This window comes from Rattus rattus, chromosome 2, assembly GCF_011064425.1.
Source record: "Rattus rattus isolate New Zealand chromosome 2, Rrattus_CSIRO_v1, whole genome shotgun sequence".
Lineage (NCBI taxonomy): Eukaryota > Metazoa > Chordata > Mammalia > Rodentia > Muridae > Rattus > Rattus rattus.
In genome coordinates, this window is record NC_046155.1 from 98,587,511 (window position 1) to 98,609,628 (window position 22,118).

General features: G+C 46.9%; 1 protein-coding gene across 2 annotated transcripts in view; it reads left to right on the forward strand.

Moving 5' to 3' along the window:
• The window catches only part of P4ha3 (prolyl 4-hydroxylase subunit alpha 3), a 35,948-nt gene that overhangs the window by 7,667 nt on the left and 6,163 nt on the right, over positions 1-22,118 (forward strand). For both annotated transcript variants that reach the window (XM_032893040.1, XM_032893041.1), the window contains exons 3-10: positions 275-498; positions 4,669-4,818; positions 7,907-7,958; positions 11,853-12,016; positions 12,218-12,394; positions 17,434-17,498; positions 19,654-19,813; positions 21,884-21,946. In XM_032893040.1, coding sequence (XP_032748931.1) covers positions 275-498; positions 4,669-4,818; positions 7,907-7,958; positions 11,853-12,016; positions 12,218-12,394; positions 17,434-17,498; positions 19,654-19,813; positions 21,884-21,946 — 1,055 coding nt within the window. The remainder of the gene's footprint in view (positions 1-274; positions 499-4,668; positions 4,819-7,906; positions 7,959-11,852; positions 12,017-12,217; positions 12,395-17,433; positions 17,499-19,653; positions 19,814-21,883; positions 21,947-22,118) is intronic.

Genomic DNA, 22,118 nt, shown 5'->3' on the forward strand with positions numbered 1-22,118 from the left:
TCTTTGTGGTCTCTGAGGTCACCTGCACACACTTGCACACCCACACACGCACACGCACATGCACACGCACGTACATACACTCACACTCACACACACACATGTACGTACACACGTGTACACACATAAACGCATGCCATTTTAACAAAAAGAGCCCAGTGTCCCAGGAGCTGAGCTTGTTGCTGAGGGCAGTTTGACCAGGTAGTCGGATCCCACGTGGAATAAATGCCCGCCGCCCGTGTTTCAAGGTGGGGTCACAGCCTTTCTACCTGTGCAGCTCTGCAGGATGGTTATGAGAAGGTGGAACAAGACCTTCCTGCCTTTGAGGACCTCGAGGGAGCAGCAAGGGCCCTGATGCGACTGCAGGACGTGTACATGCTCAACGTGAAGGGCTTGGCCCAGGGCGTCTTCCAGAGGGTCACGGGCTCCTCCATCACTGACCTGTACAGTCCCAGGCAGCTCTTCTCTCTCACAGCGGATGACTGCTTCCAAGTTGGCAAGGTAACATGCAAAGAAGGCCGCCTGCTCGATTCTACTTTCTTATGGATGAACTGTATCTCATACATGTGTCTCTATGTATTCCCTATGCTTGAGGTAGTGACAGGGTAGATCACTAAGACTGCATCGTACAGAGTAGGAGAAGCAAAGTTGAACTCCATCTTTTAGCTTCCCATGCTCTTGCCATGAGGACGTGAGGTTATCATATACTTAGGGCACGTGAGAAGGAAGAGCTTTGCTTTTCTTTCCAACAGGGCATTGTGTATCCCAGGCTGGTGTCAAACTTGCCAGCGTCTTCCTGCCTCTACCTCTCCGGTGCTGGGATTGCACCATGCCCGGCTTCTGCAGTGCTGGAAATCAAACCCAGGGTCTCATGCATGCTAGCCAAGCACTCAACCAACTGAGGTACAGCCTTCACGCACAAAACGGTTCAGTTATCCACGCCAGGCTGATAGGCATGAACCAGGCAAAGAACATTTTTTTAAAAAAAACCCCTCTAACTGCAGAGCCTGCTAGTGTATGAACCGTGGTGGAAGCAGAGGGAAGGGTGGAGAGGAGGATCCAGATGGTGCTGTGAAGGTGAGATCACAGAAAGGCCTACTGAGATGCTCTGGAATCCTTTGCTGTGTCCCCTAAGTACTCAGAAATGCTCAACTAAGTTAGTGTCAAACAACCAAGGCTGTGCGCCTTGATGTTGCTCGAGGAAATAGACCCCAGGAATCTCCCGTGGGTGTATTTAGCTGATATTTGCTCACACTGAGTTGTTTTATAATATACTCTTTGCCAGCCTTTACCTTCAAAGGCATGGGGTAAAAAAAAAAAATATTTTCCTTTAGAAGATGCTTACCACATGAAAGTGTTACTTTTCTCCTGCCTCCCCCTACCCAATGTTCATTCACTGATCTAACAATATGCATTGTGGGTCCTAGCTCCAGGCTTGGGGAATCAGGGTCCCAGACCTACACAGAGTAAGGCTCTCTGCTTGCCTGTTCTCTCTCTCTCTCTCTCTCTCTCTCTCTCTCTCTCTCTCCTCTCTCTCTCTCTCTCCTCCTCCCCCTCCCCCTCCTCCTCCTCCCTCCCTCCTCTCTCTCTCTCTCTCTCTCTCTCTCTCTCTCTCTCTCTCTCTGCAGTCTTGGGCAGAATGGGAGTCCTGTCATGCACATGGCTAGTTCAAGTAGCTGGGTGCACAGTGCCAGTAAATGCTCATTATTGGAGCCTCTTGGCCATGCATTGAGAACCGTAAGCCATAGACTGAAAATCTAGTAAGCTAACTTCCTGAAAGTCTTGCTGCAAACCTGTGTTTATTTGGGAAACAATGCATTTCAAATTTATCTGTATTTATTTGAAAGATAATGCATTCCAAAATGTAGGCCGTACCTAGGACAATATCAAATGTAGTTTTATCTACTCTACTCTATCTATCTATCTATCTATCTATCTATCTATCTATCTATCTATCTATCTATCTCTCGTGTGTGTGCAGTTATATCTATGACTGAAGTGACATTCATTTTCAAACTTGGCTATATTTAATTACACGGTTTTCTTCTTCCTCCTTCCACCTCACTGTCACCCAGGTCACCAGTGTTCTCTCCGAGCAGGACATTGTCTTCTGCGTTGGCTTTCTTACTCTGCAGTTTATACTATAAAGTGCTTCTATTGTCATATGTATTGACAGCTCATTTTTTCACCCGGCCACCCTGCCATTGATAGCTCATTTTTAAAGACTTATTTAGTGTGTGTGTGTGTGTGTGTGTGTGTGTGTGTGTGTGTGTGTGAGTGTCTGCTCACGTGTACGTCTGTGCACCCTGTGCATGTCCAGTGCCTTCAGAGGTAGAAGATGGTGTCAGATCCCCTGGAACTGAAGTTATGGGCACTTGAGAGTCTCCCTATGAGTAATCGGAATTCAACCTAGGGTCTCTGCAAGAGCAGTCAGTGCTCTTAGCCATCTCTCCAGCCCAGTAATTGATTTTTATAGATCTATTGTGTGCATATGCCATAAACAGTGTAGTCTCTTGTTGATATGTGCTCAGGCTACCTGCCGTGTGAGCTACCGTGAGGAAGGGATGCTACTGGTGTTCTTTTTTGTCTTTTTTTCCCCCGGAGCTGGGGACCGAACCCAGGGCTTTGCGCTTGCTAGGCAAGTGCTCTACCACTGAGCTAAATCCCCAACCCCGCTACTGGCGTTCTTACTGCATCCTGTGGCTTCTTGTGCTTTCTGCCTCACTCTGTAGCCCAGGCTGGCCTCAGCTACCCACACCCTACACAACTCAAGCATCTGCTAATGCGCTCACTGCTTAAGTTTTCAGCTAAATTTATGTTTCTACCACCTGGCATTTTACATTTTTTCTTTGGAAACATGTGAGGACTTGAAATTCCCCATGAAAATATCAGATGAATGGTTAGGACTGGGATATATCTCCCTAGCATGCATGAAACTCTGGGTTCAATCTCCAGCATCACTTACATACATATACAACACATACATATATACCACATACATACATACACACCACATGTACACATATACATGCTGCACACATACCACACATATATACACACTACACACATACATACACTACACACATACACACACCACACACATACACTGCCCCTACCATACATATACACCACACACATACCACATACATACACACCACACATACACATGTATATACTACATACACACCCCACACATCTACTTCCCCTAACATACATACATACCACATACATACCACATGTATACATATATACTACACACACCCACTTAACACACACATACACATACCATACATAACACATATGTATACCACACATACCACAATACACGTTTACATACTACACACATATACCACATACATATACACACCACCCATACAGTACACATTTACATACTACACACATATACCACATACATACACACATACCACACTGCACCCACGTACATACATACTGCACACCACATATATATTACATACATATACCACATACACATTACACACATACACCACATACACATATATATATATATATACTACACACACCATGTATACACATATACATACTACACACATGTCCATATATACACAACATACACAGTTAATTTAACTGGAAAAGTTTAGGTATCACCCACTTATTATTATCATTCACTTCAACCTTTTTTTACAAATTAGACATGGGTAGAATGAGCAAAACCATAGCAGAGGCTGCCGGCAGCCTGAGCTGGGAGCTGCTCTGTTATTCTGGCTGCAGAGTGGCAGAATCTCTGGGTCCTGCCCTGACTGGCCGTTACACCTCAGTGAAGTCATTTGGTAAGAGTTTTCCAACTCGATGACTTTATAATTCCATGTTCCAATTCAACGTTGACTTCCAGGAACCTCTCCCCCAAAGGTCTGGAATTCTACTTAACTGTAAGCTTGTAGGAGACGAGAGCTCTGTCCGGTACGTGCCGCCATGCTTCCTGGCACTCCAACATTTAATCAGAACTGACCTGCTCAGTAACCATAGCATTCCCACTGCCTGCCACCATTACTGTTGACTGTTGTGCTGGGGGACTGACTTGCTCATGGGCCTTCATTGACTCAGTACTTCAAGGAGAAGCATCACATGCCCAATAATCAGAAAGTACTGGATAAGCTAAATGTACCTCACCCTCACAGAGCTACCACAATGTCCTTCCAAGAGCACAGTCCCGCCTGAGAAGGCCGGGTGGACACCTCCATGCTCACTCTTCTGTTTCCTTCATGCTAGACCCCAGGGATACTGTGAACAGAATGATAACTTCGCCATTCTCACCTTAAAAGGCCCTTCCTCGCAACCCTGCTCGCTGAAATCCTTTTCCTTCTTTGAGAAAAGTCCGTGCCGCTCTGTAAACCCGCTGAGACCTGGAGTCTCCTCCCTTCTCCAAGCCCTGGCACCATTCTGCCCTGTCCTGCCCACACTTGAGTTCTTCTCTCTGGTCTCCTGGAACATAAACTCCTCCAGTGCAGAAGCCTGTCTCCTTTCGATAAGCACGCAGCCTCACTCTACTGTTAGATGATGTATACTAACCTGAATAAAACGGAATTTGAGAGTAGCTAGCTTCCTGGGACTCGAACCCCTGCTACTCTGCATATTCAGGTAATTTCCTTTCCTCTGTCTGTGAACTGAAGCCGTGGCTGGTGTCCCCTGCAGGTGGCCTATGACACGGGGGATTACTACCATGCCATTCCATGGCTGGAGGAAGCTGTCAGTCTCTTCCGAAGATCTTACGGAGAGTGGAAGACAGAGGATGAGGCCAGTCTGGAAGACGCCCTGGATTATTTGGCCTTTGCCTGTTACCAGGTAGGAGAGTGATGAAGTTCATTGTTAGCACAGTCAGTACAATGTTCTACATCACTTTCTGATTTCTTTAATCTCCCTGGGGTGTGTGTGGACACCAAGTGTCGTTATTATCACCACAGGTCGAATGTAAGTAAATCAAGCTTCCAAGAAACTCTTAACCTTCCAGGATACTCGCAGAGGTGGGCTTCGAACCCACATCTGGATCTAAGACCAACGCACGGACCGCTTCACAGTCTTCGCCTGTCTCATAGCACAGTCTCTCTCTCATCTGCTAGTGCAGCCGCCACACGGGTGTTTATGGGACCACTGTCAGTGCAGAGCGCTCACTGTGGTCTCAGGAGCTCAGGATGCTTCACTGATAACATGGTATTGCTGTGGAGGGAGAAGTTCGGTTATCCCCTCCCACCTGACACTGGATCCCACTGAAACGTGGCCATTGTTGGCTACAGAGGTGACATCTTTATTCCAGTGTACCAAGCTGAGGGCCTCCTGCAGCTCTCTTTCCTAGGCACTGTTGATCTCCTGCCTGCTACATCACACACCGACGTCTCTCGCCCAGAATACAGGAGTTTCCATCCTTCTATTTGACTAACTCCATTTCTCACCAATTGTATGGTCCTCAAGAATAGGCTGGGGGGAAAAATCCCACTACCATCTGGCAGGTTCCACGGAGTTTCCAAAGTTAATGATCCAGGCTGTTCCCTGAGGTTATTTTTTGGAGGATTCTAGGAATTGAGCCTTGGGTGTGGTAGGCAAGTGCTCTACTACAGAATTACATGCCAGCCCCATGCATGCATTGTCTCTGTTTTCCTGAGGAAAGGGGGAGCTTGTGTGTGATCAAATGCCTTGCTGAGAAGACAGATTTATCCCCAGAGCAGCTAACAGTCTCTTCCCTCCATGGTCCTTCTTGGTACATGGGTTTCTACATCTGTGTGCTCCTCCTACTCTCCTAGGCAGTTTGCTCTGTATTAAAATGGTTGACTGTGACGTAGCAAAGGGCAAAGGAGTGGTTGAGCTTTAGTAGAGGAAGGAAACAGAGAACCAGCATAAAGAGAGCGAGAAAAAGCAGACTGAAGCACTCCACTCCCAAGATGGGATTAGTTTTGCTTTATTTCCCTACAAATCGGGTGACAGGCTTCTCCTTCCTTGTCCTCTCCTCTCTATGTTGTATCTGATTTGTCTGGTAAAATTCTGTCCTTCTGGCAGGCTCAGATCAAGTGTCACCAACCTTATGAGGTCAGTCTTGCCTCTCCTCACTCCCTAGCTTGCCCCTTGGACTCTCACAACACCTTCCATCCTCCTTGAAATTTGCAAAAGTAACAAAACACAGAAGACTCATCTTACAAATGATTTACGCTCCCCGCTTCTACAGTGCATCTGGTAGACATTCCTTCACTTGGAAATTTTGACTACCATATAAAATATATTTTAATAAAAAATGTAGTAACAATTAAATAGGTCGTTAAGCCATAGACCATGGAGTCACACAGACAAAGTTGAAATTCTGTGAAGATTTGAGCCACTGACTTAATCTGCCTGAGTCTCAGTTTCCTTGAAGAAGAGAAGAAGAAGAAAGAAGAAGAAGAAGAAGAAGAAGAAGAAGAAGAAGAAGAAGAAGAAAGAAGAAGAAGAGAAGAAGAAGAAGAAGAAGAAGAAGAGGAAGAAGAAGAGAAGAAGAAGAAGAAGAAGAAGAAGAAGAAGAAGAAGAAGAAGAAGAAGAAGAAGAAGAGGAAGAAGAAGAGGAAGAAGAAGAGGAAGAAGAAGAAGAAGAAGAAGAGGAAGAAGAGGAAGAGGAAGAGGAAGAGGAAGAAGAAGAAGAAGAAGAAGAAGAAGAAGAAGAAGAAGAAGAAGAAGAAGAAGAAGAAGAAGAAGAAGAAGAAGAAGAAGAAGAAGAAGAAAGCTACGAAGTTGGCATCTGGCAAGTATAGAATACTCTTAGGTTGTTGAGCCACTCCTCTGTTAAGTATAGAACAGAACAATTCACAGTGATAAGGAATGAGAACTATCTGTAATTCCAACAGCAGCGGAACGGTCACCATCTGTAATGTTGTTTCTGAGTACAATAAAATGCCACCATTACAGTGGTTTCTAGAAAGACCATGGTGTGATAAAAAGTATTCCTGGTACAAAATTACAAGGAAACAATAACAATAGGAAAAAAAATGGGATCATAGATACATAAAAACTACATATAGTCACAAGTGCCTGAGTGGCTGGGCTTCAGTGGAGTTATCTCATTTTTCTAATATTTTGTAGTGTGATTATTATTGCTTTTATCACTAAAATGGAATGTTAGTATGCTAAAACTTCAAGGAATTCCATTTCTGTACCTTCCGGTTAGCTAGATATTCTGCAGTGCCTGGAGGCAGACTGAAACTTGCCTGTGAGGGGTTCTCCTCCTCAGACGTACATCCGTTTGCCCATGAGGAGGCAGGCCAAGATTGCATGGTTGCAGATGGCTAATTCCTACACACCAAGCAGTGCTCATTTTAGTTTTTCTTTTGCTTCCTTCCCGCTAACCGTCTAGACACTAGGAAGTACTAAGCCTGGAGAATAAGTACAGAAAAACTGTACTTTTGATAGAATTTCTTTATCTCCTCCTCCTCCTCCTCTTCCTCCTCCTCCTCCTTCTCCTCTTCCTCCTCCTCTTCCTCCTCCTCCTCCTCTTCCTCTTCCTCTTCCTCTTCCTGGTCTTCCCTCCCTTTTGCCTTTTGGTGGTACTGTGGCTTAAACCCAAGGCGCATACCAGGACAGCAGTTCACCACTGAGCTATGCACCAAGCCTAATCAAGCTTACCCCAGTTTCTCTTTCTTCCCTTGCTGGTATGGGTGGTAGTAATATATTTGTTAACAAGGAGACGTATTTGTCACAGGGCTGTTAAAATAAAAAACAAAAATAAAAACCTACCAAACAACAAAAACAAAAACTAAGAACAAAAAGGAACCCTCTGCAATTCTCGCTCATTACTCTTTTCAGTGAACTTCAGTATCCACTGTGGTAAGAATATTTTACAGTTTCACTATTAAGTGATTTAATTAGAGAAAATATCCTTTCAGTTGACGTTTTCTTTCTTTTCTTTTTTAATAAGGTAGGAAATGTTTCATGTGCCCTCAGCCTCTCTCGAGAGTTCCTTGTCTACAGTAAGTAACATTAAGACAGAAGGTGACCGACCCATCCTGCCTCTGCTCCTAACCTGTAATTCTTGTGAAGAAAAGTTTGAGTGTGTGTGTGTGTGTGTGTGTGTGTGTGTGTGTGTGTGTGTGTGTGTGTGTGTGTGTATACCAGTGAGTATGCCTGTGGTTGTGCATGCAGAGACGAGAGAAGGGAACGGGGTGACTTCCTTTATTGAGATCTCATTTATTTTTATTTAATTTTTAAAATTTTTACCTCAGGAGTATTTTTATATGCATGAGTTCTTTCTCTGTCTATGTTTGTGCACCACTTGAGTGGCTGGTGCCTGGGGAAGCCAGAAGACGAACTCTCTGGAACTGGAGTTTCAGACAGTCGGGAGCGGCTGTCGAGGTTTGTACTAAAGGAGCAGTCAGAGCTCTTAACCATGGAGCCATCTCTCCAGCCCCTCCTCCTCATTTTTAAAGACAAAGTCTTTCCTTGAACTTGAAGCTCACTGCTTTGTCTACGCTGTTTGGCTAGCAAGTTCCTGAGCTCCAACAGTCTGCCCCTCTTCAACCCCCAAAAGCTGGGATTTCAAGCTCAGGTAGCCGTGTCCAGCCATGTATGTGGGTGCTGGGGATTTGCTCTCAGGCTCCTTCGTGTTGACAGCAAGTTCTCTGTGAGCTACCTCCCCAGGTCAGATCCCTGAAAGAAGGAAATTCATGAGTTACGTGGGAAAATGGTTAAAAGCTGTCAACCTGCCTCTTCCCAACTTGTTCTTTCGACGAGAACAAGTCGAGGCTAAGAGCCAGTTTCTGCAGGGGCAGTTTGAAGACCCAGGGTTTGGAAGGAAACCCAGGAATGAATCAAATCAATGTGCACTGTGTATGTGAGAAGGGAGTGAGTCAGAGGGCCATTCACGTCTTTGGCTGTTTACTGAGAGCTATCAGTTCTTCCTTAAAACCAGAGCTCACTTGGCTATGCAGGCCGCCTGCCCAGGTCCAGCTTCAGCCCCTGTAGGGAATGCCTGTGTCAACAGCGAAGGGAGGAGATGCTGCGTAGCTCAGCTTTGAAAGTTTTGCTTATATTTTCCTTTAAGTATTTAGCTACTAAAGTAAGATGCAAAATCACTAATAGTCACTGAGTATTTGAGGACTTCTTCTTGACATCTTGTTTTATGTGCATGAGTGTTTTGCGAGTATATGTCTGTTCACTGTGCACATGCCTGGTGCCCGTGGAGACCATGGAGAAGAGGATGTCAGATCATCTGGAACTTGAGTGACAGATGCTTGTGAGCCACCATGTGGGTGTTGGTAAGTGTAGCCACATGCAAGGGCAGCCAGAGCTTGTAACCACTGAACCATCTCTTCAGCCTCTGGAGTCCTTTTTAACTGCAGCTATTCATAACTTTTAGATGAATTCAGCTAGTGTGTTCTTCCCTTCATACCTATCGCTGAGTTCTGTTTCCATGAATTCAACCAACTTTGTATTTTTTTTTTAAAAGAACAGGTATAGCCTTTCCTCTTGTCATTATTCCCTAAGCACTGTAGGGTCACTGTTATTTCCTTACTTGTGCCTATAGCATGTATGTGTGTCCACTGTTATAAACTAAACCAGAAGGGTTGGAGGCATGTTGGTGGATGTGCATAAGCTGTCTGCAAACACTACACTATTTTATAAACGGACGAGCTTCTGTGGATTTTGGTATCTAAAGAGAACCTGGAACCAATCCACTGTGGACACAGAGAGGGCTCCAACAGTATTCCTTTTTGATACCTTGACAAATAATACTCATCTGCAAACCCACGGGTAATTGGTGGGATAAGGAAAACTAAGGCACTGGGGTGATAGCTCTTATTAAAGCTCTTATCTTGCAGGGGTGAGGACCAGAGTTCAGATCCACAGAAACCCACATAAAATACGGGTTGTGTGTGGTAGTCCACCTGTAGATCTAGCCTTCAAAGGCAAAGGGTGAAACAAAAGACCTCCAGAAGATGGTCACTAGCAAAACTAGCCACGTTCAACAGCTCTGGCCTCACCTGAGAGATCCTCTGAGAGATCCGGCACAGCGAGTGAGGTGGAGGAGCCATGGAGAGTGACTCGACAACAGCCTCAGCCTGTGCATGCGTGTGCAGCCTTCCACGTGCCCTCACACATGTGCAAGAACATACACACACACACACACACACACACACAGAAGAAAACATAAAATCTAAAGTCAACATTCATTTCCTTCTTTGCGCTTGATCCATTAAAATCTCTATCTCTTAATGACCCAAGCTGTGGGCTAACATTGGCAGTAAATAGGGCACAGCCACTGAAGGCCTTGCTCCCGTTTCTGGCTTTGTGGTATATCCACTGGGGTTTGGATCTATCGTTTCCATTCTCCAAAACTTCATTCCTCCTTTTACTAGGAAGGAGTAACCACATATGCCCTCCCCTTCCCTCTTCAATAGGAGTGGCACCTTACAGGCACAGTGCGTGCCTCAGATCCTCTGACTGGGGTAAGGTAAAGTCTAGCTCCCTTTTGTCCCATCCTGTTCTGCTCTGTGACGGCCAGTAGGAATTTTTAAATAATTATTTTTAGTTTGTAATTATGTGTGCATGTTGGAATCCGTGTGTGGGAATGTGCGTGTGTGAGTGCAGGGACCAGAGGATTCCTGAAGGGGATATCAGATGCCTTGGAACTGGAGTTCTAAGTAGTTGTGCCCCCGGCTGTGGGCACTGGGCATTGAACCGTGGTCCTCAGAAAGAGTAGGAAGCACTCTTAACCATTGAGCCATCTCTCCAAACCCCTAGCAGGAATTCTGAAGGGTCATTCCAGAGCGCCTGTGGGCCCAGGATGAGGAAAGGTCCTAGCATTAGGAAGGCTGAGAACCTCTGTTCCCGAGGACCTAGTAGAGCGGAGAATGAATATGCTTCCAGTTCTACGGAGAACAGGGAGCTGGGAGAGAGCCCTGTGGGTAAGGGCACTTGCTACACAAACGTGAGCTCCTGAGTTTGGATCCTCAGCAGCCATGTTAATAGCTGGGCATGATGTTACCCCCGACCCCGGGCGCCTGTAACACCAGAGCTGAGCTTGGGAAGGGAAGATACATGTGGCTTTCTGAGGCCTGCAGGTCAGACAGCCTGGCTGAAAAACAAGGAACGTCAGGTTCAGTGAGAGATCATGTGTCAAAGGAATAAAATGGACAGCAATTGAGGAGGACACCCAACATCCCTTCTCTAGCCTTCAAACACACCCCCAAGGGTGTACCGCCTGCCGTACACACATATGCCCACGGGAATAAGATATATAAGGAGAACAGGCTGGGCCTGTCCTCTAGGTGATGGCCGAGCTCCCTGCTTCTCTCACTTGCCGTGCTCTCCTCCAGGTGGTTATTGGACTCCCTGCTCGGGGAGTTCAGCCCAGTATCTGGCGTAGGAGATGTTTTGAACATCTTTGAAGTGGACTGTAACGGAGTGGATGGATGAACGGCGAAGCTTCTTTTCTAACAGAAAAGTGACCCTCGTGGTCCCTGTCTAATAATGTTAGCAGCAGGCCTAGGACAGTCACTTTTTAAAGCCACATGCTCTTCCAGAACAGGAGATGTAATTTAAAGTGTGAAGGTGTCAGCCCACTGTGACAGTAAAGCTTCGGTAGTTTTGTTTTTGGAATGTTGTCGTTGTTGTTGTTGTTGTTGTTGTTGTTGTTGTTGTTGTGTTGTTGTTGTTGTCGTCGTTGTTGTTGTTGTTGTTTATGAGACCAGGTCTCACAATGTAGCTCTGGCTGGTCTGGAACTCACAGAGATCTGCCTGCCTCTGCCCCTGGAAGCTGGGGTCAAAGGTCTGTGCCAGCACAGCCAGCTGCAGGAAGCCTTGAGAGTTCTTCCTGAGGCCAGCATTTGTTCATCTGTGTTGTTTCCTGTTCGGGTTTCCCCCAGGCCCAGACAATAAGAGGATGGCCAGGAATGTGTTGAAATACGAAAGGCTCTTGGCTGAGAATAGTCACCAGACGGCGGCTGAGACTGCAATTCAGAGGCCCAACGTACCCCACCTCCAGACCAGGGACACCTACGAGGGGCTATGCCAGACCCTGGGCTCCCAGGTGAGATTCCTCGGGGAGAGAGAAAGGGGAGGATTGACAGGAGTCGGGATAACTTGAGTGAAAACCTGACGCCTTAATGGCGATACAACTTAACAACAGCACCCAAATGGCCCCATGGTCTGGTAGTCTTAAATTCCAGTTTTTAGTGCCATGGTTCCCTGACCCTTCTTTTCTTACATCAACTCTAATCTTTCCCTCCAGCCAACACATTACCAAATCCCCAGCCTCTACTGCTCCTATGAGACCAATTCCAGCCCCTACCTACTGCTCCAGCCCGCACGCAAGGAGGTCATCCACCTGCGGCCCCTCGTGGCTCTCTACCATGATTTCGTCAGTGATGAGGAAGCCCAGAAAATCCGAGAGCTCGCAGAACCATGGGTGAGCATCCCCAAATACCCTCTGTGTCCCCTCATGCCTGGAGAACAGACAGCTGGCATAGCAAGACCCCTTCTTAGTCCAGGGGTTCAAAATGCCAACCACTCTGTAAGACCAATGAGCGGTGGGGAAAAGCATGGCTGTACTCGCTCTGGTGGGAAGGATTGAGATGAGGCGCGGGGGACTTAGGAGATGTTCACATTGCACTGCCAATGTCTTCTCAGGGATATGGAAATCATGGCTTAGACGTTGCTAAAATCCAGCCAATAGCGTGCGTGAGATGCAAGTGTACCATTGTACATTATCAAAGTGATATCAAGAAATACAAAGGAGACTTCTCAAAACGTCAGCTCGTCCTTATTATAGTCAGTATGAGGAAAGGACTTGACAGCAGCAAAGGCTGACACACTGGTGCGTATTTGCTGATTCACCTTCATGACTCTGTTAAAAAGGAAACCGAGGCCCGGATTAAGATAAACGTGCACTAGAGTCAGGACTGGAGTTTAGCGGGTGCTGCTTGTCACTCTGTTGTTTTTCCTATTCGGAAGCTTAGGCTAAGTGAGGCTTGGTAATTAGAGGCCCCTGACCCTTGGAGACGGCCACAGCTTACCACATTACACACTGTGTTGGTTGGCAGAGGCTCTGGAACCCAGCCTGGCAGAGCAGCCTCTGTTGGGGCCTCATGGAAGAGGGAATAAGACAGAAATGGCAAAGGTGAACTGGCTTTCAAAGCTTCTATTTGGAAGTGAAAACATCACTTCCACCCACATGACTGGTGAAAGCAAAGGCAGAGGCAGGAGGATCTCTGTGAGTTCGAGGCCAGCCTGATTTACATGGTGAGTTCCAGGACAGCCAGGGCTACATAGTGAGACACTGCCACACTGTCACACACACAGGGCTACATAGTGAGACACTGTCACACTGTCACACACACACATCCACACACACACACACACAGGGCTACATAGTGAGACACTGTCACACTGTCACACACACAGGGCTACATAGTGAGATATCATCACACTGTCACACACACACAGGGCTACATAGTGAGATATCATCACACTGTCTGTCACACACACACAGACACACACACACTCACACACACACACACACAGACACACACACACAGACACACACACACACTCACACACACACAGACACACACACACAGACACACACACAGACACACACACAGAGACACACACACAGAGACACACCACACACACAGAGAGACACACCTCACACACACACACCGCACACACACATACACACACACACACACACACACACACACACACACACACACACACACACACACGAGGCCCGTCTAATTGTTCCCATGGAAGGAAGGAAGGAACAGCAAGTGACCGAACTGAACTGGTGCCAGTGGGAAGGGGTGTGTCTTTACCCCTGCTAGAAAATGTGGCAAATATCTAGAAAAGACACCCCACCTCACCTCTTCAGACCTGTTGTGCTTCCTTTAAAGCCACAATTATATGGTGCAGAATTATTTATTTCCAGCCAGACATCGTGTCCTTAAGTAAGCTGTCCAACCAATGAGACAGTTAGTCATCCATCAACAGAACATAACTACTTAGACCCTTTGCTTTCACAAAGGTGTGAGGAACGTTTCCTCCATGTAAGGCAGTGGTTTTCAACCTGTGAGTCTTGCCCCTTTTGGGGATCAAGGGGTCACGTATCAGATATTCTGTACATCAAATATTTACATTATGATTCATAACAGTAGCAAAATTACAATTATGAAGTAGTAATGAAAATAATTTATCACCACAGCATGATAAACTGTGCTAACTAAAGGTCGCAGTATTAGGAAGGTTGGGAGCTACTGGTATAAGGGAAAGGCAGTGCTGGGGGTCAAATGTGCTGTGTGAGGTGACCTAAGAGGAAGGTGGGTGGGAGGGGAGCTCTGGGAGGAGGGAAGGAGCAGTTTCTTTCACTGAGAGCAAAGGCCAGGGAGACAAAGCCACATGTGGCAAGGGCCTGATAGGTGACATTATCAGAGACCAGAGAGAAGCTTGGTGGCTGTAGTGCACAAAGGACAGGGCAGGAGATGACCACTGATAGAGATGGACAGTGAGACACCACTAACAAAGGCCACAGTGGAGAGTTTGGGCTTTATCCCATAGGCCATGGAGGAGCTGGGGGCAAGCTGCTAAAGAGAGGGGGCCATGCCTGCGCCTGTGATTCTAAGGAAATCTGAGAGCACATTGAGAGAGTCTGGGTTGGAGTGAGAATAGCGACCACGCAAGGTCCTCGCGGCTGGTCTAGGCCTGTTCTGTTGTTTGTTTTGTCTTTGGAGACGACTAGTCAGATGGGGACGACAACGATGCATCGCGGGTGCTGTCAGCTTCTCAGGGAGCCAGAAGGGGCATCAGGCCAGCAGCCGCTTTTTCCTTAGAACAGCTCTGTTGCCATGGCGATGACCACCCAGAGATGCTCGCTGAATCCTGCACAGCAAGGTCATCTATTTGGCATGCACAGACATTGCCACTCTCCCTGTCCTGCCAACCTCTCACTGGGGTTGTTGATGGCTGTCTGGCCTGTGATTTTTCCAGGAATAAGCTGAGGACGGCGAGGGACGGTGTCCATGGCACCTGAGCCTCCGTGGCTCTCTGCCTCCTCCTCACTGTTCTCTCCTGAGGCTCCTGCCATCAACTTCCCTCCCCATCTCCCCCTGCCTACCCTTCTCAAGGACTTAGTGGGATCCACAGGCCCCCAGAGGGCCCCCAGCGCTGGCCTCTGGCAGTTCTGACCTCCTTTCACTGGTTCTCTGACTGACTGCGCCTTTCAGGGCACTTTTGTGGGGCCACGTGCACTAAACCACCCTTTCTCTGAACACAAAGCTTTTGTTATATAGCACCTCATTTTCCTGCCATTTACATATTGGCTGGTATCACTACACATTTTGTGGGTTAATGTCCTGACTCCCCAACCCCTTTTATGCTCACTGCTGACCAAATCTTATGATTTTGTCTCGTGCGTGGTGTTTGTAATTGTTCATGTATGTAGACTCATCTGTATGATGCCAGACTGAATTTGAAGGTCCTCTCTGTTCACCTCCTCACCTTACTTTTTTGAGATGGGGTCTCTCATCAATCCAGCTAAGCTGGCTAACCAATGAGCTTCAAGGATCTACCTCCCTAACCACTGGGGTTATAGATGCACATCTGGCTTTTTATGTGAATGCTGGAGGTCAAACCCAGGTCCTCCTGCTTGCACGGCAGGCTTTCATCAACTGAGCTCTCTCTCCAACAACCCCTTATTTTTATACTTGGAGAAAGACTGTCCTGTCACCCAAACTGGCCTCAGATACCTGGGTTCCTCCCATCTCCACCTCCTGAGTGTTGAGCCTACCAGTTTAGTGCCTGCCAAAACTAATCTTTGAAGATCAGAACTGTCTTTCTAAATCTCTTAAACTCCTGCTCGAGTGCTGACACGGCTCTGTAGCCTGAATGCTGCTGCGTCCTTCCTTGCCCTTGACACTCCGGCTGCATGCATGCGTTTTCTGTAAATAGGCCTCTCTCCCCTTCTCTCCCCCACTTTCACTCTCCTCCTCACTCTCTCTCCCCCTCCCTCCTTCCTTCCCTCCCTCCTTCCTTCCTTCTCTTCTTTCTGTCTGGAATGTCTGGAACACTCTACTCTCCACTTCTTTCAATGTGTGTGACTGCCGAATGAATGCAGGCTTCTGACCCCTCAGAAGGAGGGGCTGGAGGCCCGTCTCTGTGTGCCCCTAGCAGCCTGTGCCTGCCCATTGCAACACCCTCGGTCTATGGACAGGGACTTGGTCTGGTTTAATACACACATACATATACATCATATACATCCATCACAGTGCTTAACATCAAATCACAATCAATAACTTGCTCTCAAAATGGACGACTTGTTCGTAGAGAATAATGACAGAACTGAGAGGAGTTAGGTACAGTGATCCCCTCATGGGGATGGGGATTTGTCTCTAGACATTGATTTTGCCCTAGAGTAACAGAAGAGGGCATTTCTCCTTGAATCTCGCCTCTCTGTGTGACTGGTTTTAGAAAGGACAGGGGACATCCTAGGATAGCAGAGTACCAGGGCAGGAAGAGCTCGAGAGAGAGCACTGGCATGCTGTACCTATCGGTGAGGAAATGAACCCAGGGAACGGGAACAGGCTTTTCCAAGATCATCCGCCTGATTTAGCAGCAGAGAAGCCTGCTATGCTGGAGAAGGGCTCAGCTATATGCCGTTCACAAAGGGAAGAGTTTCAGTTGCCTGTGGAAAGTTGCCTGAGGGAAAGGATTTCGGTTGTATACCATTTATTGTTCCACTTCTGAATCTAACTTCTGGAGATAGGGGAGCATGGGGGAGCCGGCTTCATTCACCCAGCTGTCCCTCGAACCATTTCTGAGCATCTGCCTCCTGCCTAGTGGGGCCTTTACCCTCCAGAGGCTGACTCAGAAACCAGAGACAGAAGCACATACAGTGCTCATTTCTCTGTCCTAGAACAGTGAGTTTGCAGTAAAATATATAAAACATAAATGCTGCTTACAGATGCGTTCAGAACAGAACAGAAACAGTTAAATTAGTGACCTCAAACTTGTGGGTTTTTTTTTTCATAGGCTGGGCTTATGAAAGCTTATATGGCTTATCAGTGAGCCTCTGTAAGGAAGGGCTTTGGCTAGGATTCTTCCAAAGGAACGGGCTGCCCCTGAGTGCACACCCGTGTTGTTGGACGTGTTCATTTAATTTGAAAAACATGAAGCGCTTGCCCTAGCTCAAGCTCCAGGCCTGACATTATGATACAGAGATGAGAAATTGCTCCTCTCTTCCCCAGCTCAGTCTTGCATGCACAAAAGGGATTCTGCACAGACACAATTGTACTGTCTCTTTAAATGCAGGCGATGTTCTTGCTTCACACAAAGGACACTTCAATGAGTAAGGAACAGGTGGTTGTCATGCTTTAGAGAGTGATGTGTCTGTAGTCGTGATAGGATGTGTCCCTTCCCATCAGAACCTGGACTTTCTCTTGTGCTTCCCACCAGCTCCAGAGATCAGTGGTGGCTTCAGGGGAAAAGCAGTTACAAGTGGAGTACCGCATCAGCAAAAGGTAGGAAGGGCCTTGTGGGCAGCTGGGACTGAGAGCACAGCTGACCACTATGTCAGCAGCAACCTTTCTGGGACTGCCAGGGAACCTGTCGTATCGAAATCTACCCTGAGAGAAGTTTCCACAATGACAGTGACATCGATGGCAGTATTGTCTGGAGACTGACTGAGAGGTCACCAGGAAAAGGCTCAGAGAAAACTCCTCCACCTTAAAGCAGAAAACACTCATTGCTGTTGCTTCTCTGGAACGAGTTCCTACACACATCTGTAATCTGACTTTACAGTCTCCCTTCCCACCTCCTGACTCCTATACAAAGCATTCCTACCAACATGCAGGCAGACGGCAGAAATGGACTCCCTGGGCCTGCTGGCTTCTCCAAGAGCAGGCTCCAGGGTGGGCATCCAGTCCTATCATCCCCCCTCCCCTCCCCTCAGCCATTTCTTTGCACAGCGAGTACAGAGCTGTGGAGAGAGTGAGAGAAGGAACATCTTTCACAGCCACACGGAATGGTGTTAGTACCCTAGAGAAAGGCTAGGGTCCTTGTCCTCTGGGAGGGGCTGTGAGAGATGAGTTTTGGTTCAGATTATTTGAACTTAATGTATCTGGTCTGGTACACTGGTACTGTGTGTGAACAGTACAGTCACTGCTGCTTCTGTTGTGAACAGAAACCCAGCAGGAAACAAACAAGGAGAAGGGTTGAGTTCAGTGACTGTTTTGAGAGGATACAGTCCACCATGGTGGAAAAGGCAGAGTGGCTGGTGGCTCCACGGTGGCAGGGGAAACTCTTCACCTTCTTTTGTCTCTGTTGAGTGGAGACAGGGCCTGGGGCTGGAGGCAGGACTAGGCCATGATCCCCAAGACCCATCCCCAGGTTCAAAATAGTATCATTGTCTGGTGACCAAGTGTTCAAACACATGCACCGTGAGAAACATTTTCCAATCAAACCATTAACAGGGACATTTTACATTAAAAGCTCTTCTCTAAACCATGGAGTATCTGCTTGTCTGTATGTACGACATGTGCCCACACAAGGCACCGGAAGGCACTGTGCTCCCAGAACTGGACTCAGGCAGCTGGCAGTTGTCCAGTGGGAACTGAACCCAGGTCTTCCTCAAGAGCAGCCAGTGCTCCTAACCACTGAGCCATCATCTTTCTAGTCCCTCTGCTTTTCTTCTTTGAAAGCAGTGGCCAGCTTTGTCCTGGGTATCTTTGCAAATCAAAGAGCGTGTAGTTTAATAATCTCAGTGTAGCGTACGTGGAATAAATTAACCATCAGGGGGTTGCAGACTTTGCTTAGAGAATGTGACCTTACTTTTTCAGGGGTCTTGATTCTGATTCCAAATTTTCTACTTCTTAAGAATCTCAATATGACATCCAGGAGCAGAGTCTGATCTGGGCTTTGGTGGGTCTGGGTCTGCATGGAGTTGACCCAGAGGGCTGAGACTGCCCTGGGTATCAGCAGTTCGTGAATACCTGATGAAACATCTCCACGAGTCTTTCTCTTACGGTCTTCTAAAGTCGTGAAAGGAGATATAATTGTCACCCCCATTTACAAAGGAGCACACTGGCCCTTAGAGAGGTTAAAGGTTAAGGACCTGACATCCCATGCAGAGAAGAAGTAAGGTTGTTACTGCTTTAGCTTCCTCCCCTCCCGTCCTCCCTCTTTTCCTTATCCCCGCTTCCTTTGGTTGGGTGTCAGGGCCTTGCTGTGTGTCCCAGGCTGCTTTTAAACTCCCCTCACCCAGCAGTCTTGGCTTTAAGTCCTGGCTGCTCCTCTTGCTACTCTGCTTCCTCTGTTGGAGAAGTCCTCATAGCACAGTGGTTTTAAGGATGGAGTTTCCCCCATTTTCCTCTCTGAGTCACAGTCCTGGGTTCTGTGGGTTTTCACCCCCTCAGCTCAGCATAGCCTCAGAGAATGCCAGCTATGAGAGTGAGATCATAGGCCAAGCAGACAGGGCTGAACTGTCATGAAGGATGAGTGGGTGACGAGGCATTCGTGACTCCCTCCCTCCCTCTTTTTCTCCCTTCCTCCCTCCCTCCAGGGTAACAACCATGATTCATTCATCCATTCATAAGTCTATCCACCCATTCATTCAGGAGCATCAGGTAGTATTTCTAGTATCAGATCACTTATGTTTCAACCCTTGCTGTGTTTTAGTGCCTGGCTAAAGGACACGGTTGACCCAGTGCTGGTGACCCTTGACCGCCGCATTGCTGCCCTCACAGGCCTCGACATCCAGCCTCCGTACGCAGAGTATCTCCAGGTGGTGAACTATGGGATTGGAGGGCACTATGAGCCTCACTTCGACCATGCTACGGTAACGGTGGGGTCAGTGGTCAGTCTCCTGGGACAGGGAACCAGTGCATTTTCCTTGGGAGCAGAGGTCTGTTAGGGCTCTCAGAAAATACTAAGTAAGGTCCTAGAACAAAAGCCTTGGTCCCACTGACTACTCGATTCATTTTCTTATCTGGCACCTTCTTCTTCTCCAGAATTTGTGAGTAGGCGAAGAAAATGGCCTGTAATAAAATCCTGTCTCTTACCTCACCTGGGGACGGTTCAGTGAAGACCGTCCTCAAACCCCTTGCTTTATGATCTCAGCTGCTTACCCACATTGCCAGTAGCATTTATTTATTTATTTACTCACTCACACTCATTCATTCATTCACTCACACACTCATTCATTCACTTTTACTCTTCTCTCATACATTACATCCCGACTGAAGTTTCCCTTCCCTCCATTTCCCCTAGTCCCTCCCCCACACTCCACTCTCCCCCAGATGCACATCTCCTCTGCTTCCCTTCAAAATATTTTTGAGGATTAAAAGGACCTCTCCAAGGTCAAATCATGAAAATATCATGATGAAACCTATGAATACAATTAATATGTTGATAATTTTTAAATCAGCAAAAAACATGATATACATGTGACCAATAAGCATATAAATCAAAACTATCCTGAGGGACTAAGCCACTACCTAAAGACTATACATGGACTGACCCTGGACTCTGACCTCATAGGTAGCAATGAATATCCTAGTAAGAGCACCAGTGGAAGGGAAGCCCTGGGTCCTGCTAAGACTGAACCCCAGTGAACGTGATTGTTGGGGGAGGGCGGCAATGGGGGGAGGATGGGGAGGGGAACACCTATAAGAAGGGGAGGGGAGGGGTTAGGGGGATGTTTGCCCGGAAACTGGGAAAGGGAATAACACTCGAAATGTAAATAAGAAATACTCAAGTTAAAAAAATAATAAAATTAAAAAAAAAACTATAAAAAAAAATCCAACAATGGACCTATAGCTCCAACGTTATCAAGAGTGCACGGACTCTAGAAGTAGTACTCAAGTGGCCAGGGGGATCTCGGGGGCGGGGGGTAAAGTGTGTGCCACTCAAGCGTGAGGACCCATGCGCGATTCCCTAGAATCCAGTTAGAAAGCAAGCCAGGCACAGACGAGCACGACTGTAATCCCAGTACTCTTAGGGTGAGATGGAAGGCGGAGACGAGAATCCCTGGAAGGCTTTGTCCAGTCAGCCTGGCACTGTAACAAGCAAACGGCAGAGTCCTTGCCGCAAACAAGGTGGAGAAGGAGGAGTCACACCCAAGAATGTCCTCTGACCTCCACATGTGTGCTCTGGGGTGCGCATGCCTGCACTCGGGGACACGTATATACATGCACACACCTCATACATTACATGTACAACACACACACACACAGAGGGGGGAGAGGGGGGAGGGAGAGGGGGAGAGAGAGAGAGAGAGAGGAGGTACACAAGTTAAAGAAGGAAGCCAGGCACAAAAGCCTGCATATTTTGCGATTCGGATTACATAAATTACTAGAAAAGACAAAACATAGTTTGGACAACTTAAAATTTAAGTAGATGGCCAGGTGGGACTTTCTAAAACTAAAATGGGCAAATTTGGGCAACTCTTAAAATTTGCTAAAATTCAGTGAATAGCATCTACAGTGAGTGAATTTTATGATATGTAATGTACATTTCTGGTTGTCCCTTGATTAAAGATTGGGTGTGTGCATTGGGCAAATAATTTGGATCACCAATCTATGATTTGACATTTCTATCAAATAGTCATCTTTTATAATAAATTATATATTTTCTTTGTTTTACTGAGAACCTAACTTGAAGAACTGATTTTTTTTTTACTTGACAAGCCAGTTGTTTGATTTGTATAGAAATCACTCACGTGCACATCCAAACTCTTAATGTTAAATTAAACAGTATATTGAGTACTTACCGGCAAAGGTGAACATGCTCTACTGGGAGTAGGTCAGGGCTACTGCTGCCCGTGACACCCTGTTCATCCTTTTCTATACTAATGGTAAATTAGGACATAGCTGTCACCCTGGTGTCATCTGTTCTATTTCTGTCCCAGTCGCCCAGCAGCCCCCTGTACAGGATGAAGTCCGGGAACCGAGTGGCAACGCTTATGATCTATGTGAGTCTCGCTCTGGGAGGACCAGGGCTTCTTTCTTAGTGGACGAGTAAACCGTTTTATAATATTGACTCTTTCTTTCTTTCTTTCTTTCTTTCTTTCTTTCTTTCTTTCTTTCTTTCTTTCTTTCTTTATTCTTTTTTTTTTCCTTCGGAGCTGGGGACCGAACCCAGGG